Here is a 2,110-nt window from a genome sequence, read left to right as displayed (position 1 = left end):
CGATTGCAAATAGTGTGCAGGTTTGAATTATTGGTTACACAGAGCTTCGGGATAAATTATCCGGATGGTCAGATCGAACACAGCCAACAATTCGAAAATGGCTGCTCTCTCCCAGCGCTAGAACTACATGCGGAAATGGACTTGCAACATCACGGACGATGTCGCTTGTGACAAGGCGTTCCGCCACTCGAACGACGGATTCAAGGCCCATGTACAAACGGTACATGTCTTGGAATGGCCGCGCCATGGCCGTACCCTTTATGGCCTAAAGATTGACGCGCCGCCGCTCGCTCCCGTTGTGGCCCCAGAACCTCTTCGTCCTTCCGATGTCCCACTTGGTGAGGCCATTGGCCGACTCCAGGTGCTTGTGGAACACAACTGTGTTGCACAGGCCTCGTTTCTGATTCTTCTTCGTGTAGCCCGTCGCCTTGGCGAGGATATTCCGGAGCTGGAAACTCTAATTTCTTCTCTGAAGGAGCCGTCTACCGAAACCGTTGTAGAGCCAGCGGACATTCCAGCAAACCTCCGGAGCACGCGTCCATCCTCGAAGAAAGGACCGGCAGCTAAGAAAGCTAAGAAGTAATAAAGTGTATTTGACTTCGAAATGTTCTGTGTCGAACAACATCATCTCGTCTCCATGTAGTCTGTATAATGTACTATACTTCGAAGTATATGATACTGTATATAGGATACTATATCTCCTAAGTAGTATCATGTATAGCTTATATAGGGTACTATAGAGGTTGTATACGATGCTATATAGGTTATATATGATACTATATAGGTTGTATAGGAAACTATATAGGTTATACAGTATCCTATATAGGTTATATAGGAGACTATATAGGTTATATAGGAGACTATATAGGTTATATAGGAGACTATATAGGTTATATAGGAGACTATATAGGTTATATAGGACACTATATAGGTTATGTAGGACACTATATAGGTTATGTAGGACACTATATAGGTTATATAGGACACTGTATAGGTTATATAGGGAATTATATAGAGTATATAGCTTACTATATAAGGTTGTATAGGATCTATATAGGGACAATATAGTGCCTGACTACCCTATATAGCCTACACAAACTATATAGCCTATATAGTGTCATTTCGCCTTTGTATACAATACAACGACCCATACTTCTCACAACCGGATTTTCCGGATATATTCCCGCGTTGGAAATTTGGCGCCTTGATGCCATTCAAACATTTTAAACGCAACTGTACTCAAGGATGGAAGTCGTACTTGAAGCCGATGGGCCGGCGCTGGACCAAGTTGACCTCGACGGAGACTTACCCCAGGGCTTCGTACCTTACGACATGTCTGACGTAGGCGAATTTTCGTGGCATTCTATTCTAAAGGCCACCATGGACGAAGACACCTGTGTTGCATGGTGCATGAAGGTCGGTCACCTACCCAACGCCGCGACATGCCCCAAGTGTGACCTGGCCATGTCCTTCGCGTTCAAGTCCAAGCCATGGCGTTGCAGACGTGCGGCGTGTACAGGCGGCGGGAGCGTTGAGCGTGGAATGCGGTTTGCGTCGTGGTTCAAGGGTTCCAAGATCCCTATGGCGAAGCTGGTGCGACTTATATTTGCGTGGGCGTCAAGAAAGCCCGTTGGCATAGTGATTGCGGAAGAAGAAATTGCGCGTGAGTCCGGTGTGGATTGGTACCAGTACTGCCACGACCTGTGTTCGGCGGAAATGTTGTGTGCCCCGATGCTGGTATGTCTATATATTCCTATATCAATATAGTCCTATATCTATATAGTCCTATATCAATATAGTCCTATATCTATATAGTCCTATATCAATATAGTCCTATATCTTTATAGACCTACTAGTGAACGTGACCCGGCTTCGCACGGGTGGGGGTGCGTGTGATGTGAATTAGTGCTGGTTGGGGTTTGACGTGGGATAATCTAGCTTTCACGGCTACATCTGCCTCAACGCTGATTGATTCAGTAGATATAATTGTGTGATTGGTTAAAATTAAATTCTATGCTTTCAGCCAATCAAAACGTGAATTTGACGCGGCTTTGCACGGGAGGGTGTGTGCGTGATGTGATTTAGTACTGGTTGGAATGGTTGTACTGGA

At 45.3% G+C, this 2,110-nt stretch overlaps 2 protein-coding genes across 2 annotated transcripts; both read left to right on the top strand.

Moving 5' to 3' along the window:
• Positions 1–596, top strand: H257_18252 (hypothetical protein). Its single transcript, XM_009847278.1, has one exon. The coding sequence runs from the start codon at positions 128–130 to the stop codon at positions 581–583; it is 456 nt and encodes a 151-aa protein (XP_009845580.1). The 5' UTR covers positions 1–127; the 3' UTR covers positions 584–596.
• Positions 597–1,245: 649 nt separating this feature from the next.
• H257_18251 (hypothetical protein) lies at positions 1,246–1,856 on the top strand (the record flags this gene model as incomplete). The annotated part of the gene is made up of 2 exons (XM_009847277.1): positions 1,246–1,737; positions 1,848–1,856. 2 exons carry the CDS (start codon positions 1,246–1,248, stop codon positions 1,854–1,856), a joined length of 501 nt encoding a protein of 166 aa, XP_009845579.1.
• Positions 1,857–2,110: the final 254 nt, after the last annotated feature.

This window comes from Aphanomyces astaci (genome assembly GCF_000520075.1).
Source record: "Aphanomyces astaci strain APO3 unplaced genomic scaffold supercont1.148, whole genome shotgun sequence".
Lineage (NCBI taxonomy): Eukaryota > Oomycota > Saprolegniomycetes > Saprolegniales > Verrucalvaceae > Aphanomyces > Aphanomyces astaci.
Note: the sequence above shows the minus strand (reverse complement) of the source record. Positions and strands in the feature narration are given on the sequence as shown.

What these genes read in the sequence shown, in the direction of transcription:
- H257_18252 (XM_009847278.1), top strand. Translation starts at nt 128, where the DNA reads ATGCGGAAATGGACTTGCAACATCACGGACGATGTCGCTTGTGACAAG.